The sequence below is a fragment of the Lolium perenne genome, chromosome 3 (assembly GCF_019359855.2).
Source record: "Lolium perenne isolate Kyuss_39 chromosome 3, Kyuss_2.0, whole genome shotgun sequence".
NCBI lineage: Eukaryota > Viridiplantae > Streptophyta > Magnoliopsida > Poales > Poaceae > Lolium > Lolium perenne.
This window is the reverse complement of record NC_067246.2, coordinates 75,073,980-75,077,303: the sequence shown is the minus strand read 5'-3', so window position 1 is coordinate 75,077,303 and position 3,324 is coordinate 75,073,980. Positions and strand designations below refer to the sequence as shown.

General features: G+C 53.4%; 1 protein-coding gene across 1 annotated transcript; it reads left to right on the top strand.

Annotated features, from left to right (window-relative positions):
• Window positions 1-1,908: 1,908 nt before the first annotated feature.
• On the top strand, window positions 1,909-2,961 carry LOC139837534 (uncharacterized). The gene has a single exon (XM_071826940.1). The coding sequence runs from the start codon at window positions 2,020-2,022 to the stop codon at window positions 2,530-2,532; it is 513 nt and encodes a 170-aa protein (XP_071683041.1). The 5' UTR covers window positions 1,909-2,019; the 3' UTR covers window positions 2,533-2,961.
• The last annotated feature ends 363 nt before the right edge of the window (window positions 2,962-3,324 follow it).

Genomic DNA, 3,324 nt, shown 5'->3' with positions numbered 1-3,324 from the left:
ACGTAAACATTAAATACGAGCCTCGATCGGCTCTCAGGTTGTCCTGTGAATCGGCTCAAGGAGCCGATCCACCCATGGTTCGTATGAGGTCTACGATCACATGGTGGTCATGCTTGATCAATATATAGCTAAAACGACCTACGACGATTTAGGGTTTTCACCGCATAATCGGAACATCCTACACGTGATTGAGCCTGGCAGCCACGTAAGATGATAATAAACCAGCCCTAGATAAGGCCTAAAAACCAACATGGAGTTGATTCCCGGAACATCTTATCTAGGGCTAGCAAACTACACCCTACGTGCTACTGGATCCTTCAACCCGTTTGCAAGGCCTAACTATGCAGATATCAAACTAATCCTTGAAGAATAAGGAGCAATCATAACAGATCGGATCTACTAAACACGGATCAAGCAAGGTGCCGCCCTTACACCTAAGATAGGTGTAAAGGCGGCTAGATGTCTAGGGATAGCATGGACAAAAGCATGTATCGTGGTAAAACAATGCTAACCCTAACACATCTATGATAACTACGTTGCTCGCCATCAACAAGGCTTCAGCACGAGCAACGCATGAACGACGAATAAACGTATACTGCCTAGATCGCAAGATGCGATCTAGGCAGCATGATGCTTACCCGGAAGAAACCCTCGAAACAAGGGGTTGGCGATGCGCCTGGATTGGTTTGTTGTGAACGTGATTGTTGTTTTTCTCAATAACTCTAGATACATATTTATAGTCCGTAGACTTTCTAACGTGGGAATAATCCCAACCGTGTACGAGCCAAATTCTATCTAACCGACACGTATCCTACTATATTTACAGATACACGGGCAAACTAGCCCAAACTTCGTGCAGAAGGCCGATTCACGTATATCTTCCGTGTATATTCTTCAAGCCCATCTTTAATCACGGCCCACCTCTGATTCGGTCAAATTCTGATGATAACAACATTTCAAACATCAAGTATTACAAGCAACTTGGCCCCTCTAAGCGCGTAGCAGGGAACACGGGTCCGCAAAGTAATTACCCCCATCTTAAGTTTCCCAATACAAGTAAGTAGATTTAAACTATACTTCGCACTATCGGGCACAAGTATCTTTTGAGCTGGATTGATCTTGTTCAAGGATAATTTTACTGCGTTTAATCCTCTGGCCGTTGATGATTATTAATAGGTTTGTGAAATTTCAGAAACAAAAGAAGAAGGGATAGTGAAAAATGGCGTGCCTCTGTTCTCCCTTTTCCCAGTCACCCAGTATAGCTGCTTCATCACGGATCTACATACACATATAGAAGTTTTCGTTTTGTTTAACTCTTTTTTTGCGGGGGAATTAATAATGGTGTAGAAGAAGTAGAACTTTTTTTTTTTGAACAAAGAAGAAGTAGAACTGTATGGGAAGAAAACGCGGTACAGCTCACGTGGTTATCCTGGACGAATCCTTGTTGCCGAAGGCAGAAGAAACCAATGGTAAATCTGTGGCAGGCAGTGGATCGGCGACGGATCGAGAGCCTCTTTTTTAGGTAGGAACTGCCCGATGGAGCAAAGCACCAGCTGGCGGCCATGAATACAGGACCCAGAAAACGCTGGGCTGCTTCCGTCACGAGCAGCAATTTCGGCAAGAGCCCAACTGGCACCCACCACGGGCCGAGCAGCGCTCAGTCAGCCAGTCAAAAAAGAGTTTCCCCGTTCCCGTCCGCGTCCACAGAAAGCGCGCCGCCCCAGGCGGGGAGCGCGCTACGCGCCACGCGCCGCGGGGCCCTATCTCTCTATCTAGCTACCTGATCGAGGCCGCCGGATGCGCGCTCCCGCGGCGGATCGGACGGTCCAAACGGCGCTGCCGCCCGCGCCGCGCAGCCACGTCCCGCTGCTCTGCCTCGTGGCTATATAAACCCACGTGGACGCGGCCGGGCGCTCCACCGCGCTGCTGCTCTCTACTCTGTTTCCCATTCCACTTGGCGGGCGGTTCCATCTCCGAGCACAGCAGAGTTTCTCTCGGTTTCTGTCGGTGGGGAGATCGATGGAGGAGGTGGCCATGGAGGACTGCGCCGGCGTACGCAAGCGGAAGCGGGACGCGGAGGAGGTCGCCGCCGTGCCCGGGGAGGGCGGCGGCTGCTTCTCGTGGAAGGAGCTGGGGCTCGGGGAGAAGGAGGGGGAGTACGAGGGCGTCGCGGAGGAGTCGGTGGAGGAGGTGATGCGGTGGCTGGAGACGGAGATCTCCTCCTCCTCCTCGCCGCCGGGGAAGGGCGACGACGACGGGTTCGTCACCATCAACGGCAACGAGGAGAGCTGCGGCCCGTCCTTCTCCGCCGCGGCCTCCACCGTCATGGCCTCCGTCGACACCCGCCTGGGCGCGCCGCCGCCCCCCACGCCCATCCCGTGGCCCTGGCCCGAACTCAACCCCGCCCGCTCCGACGACGGCGGCGACCAGGCCATGCCGACGGCCGCGGACGACCTCGTCGACGAAGAGCAGTGGCTGCTGGACCTGCTCACCGCCGCGGGCCCGGCGCTGGAGCTCTTCGGCCTAGACTAGACTAGACTAGACCAGATCGATCGCTAGACTAGAGTAGGCGCTGTTCAGACGCAACGCGAGCAAGCGTACGCGCGTTTCCTTTTTCGGACGGTTGTACAGTCGACATGGAAAAAAGAAGAGAGAGAGAACCGGCGAAGCGGCGGTGGCGACTGGCGTGGCCCCGGCCGGCCGGCCGGCCCCGTTTGTTCTCGGCATGGGCGGCTCTTCAATGCGGTTTCGGAGGTGATGTTGCGAGGAAATGGTAGCGCCTCTACGAAGAGGACGCCGGGCTGGGTCTTGTCGCCTTGCCTCTTTTTGTTTCCGGATTCTAGGTCTTGCTAGGTAGCTCGGGTTTCCTGCTTCCCGTGACCTTTTTTCCGGTTCCTGATTGACTGGCGGGTACCATGCATGCTCTGCGTTTGAATTCGATCGGCGCACCTGTTTCTTTCCTTCGCCAAACTACCACCAACATTCACTGACCTAGAGCATTCATGGTGACCAATCTAAAAGCATCAAGAACAAAAATAAGATCTCCATAGTCAACTAGACATATTAAGCTTGAGTAGATGATTCGTACATGCATCGCCGATGCGGAGCCTTTGCGATTCGCGCCCTCCCCCCTTTTGAATCTTGATTTTGCATTTCTCATTAGCACCACGCCAAACTCATCTGAGGTCAAAGAGTCGCCTTTGGCGACTACATTTAGGGCCTACGACAACATGTCTAGACTCGCGAGGGCCAGCATTGCTCACCGCATCATCTTTGCACAAGGCCAAAATCACTCGAGATGTGTGACAAAGCTTTGTCGTGGTG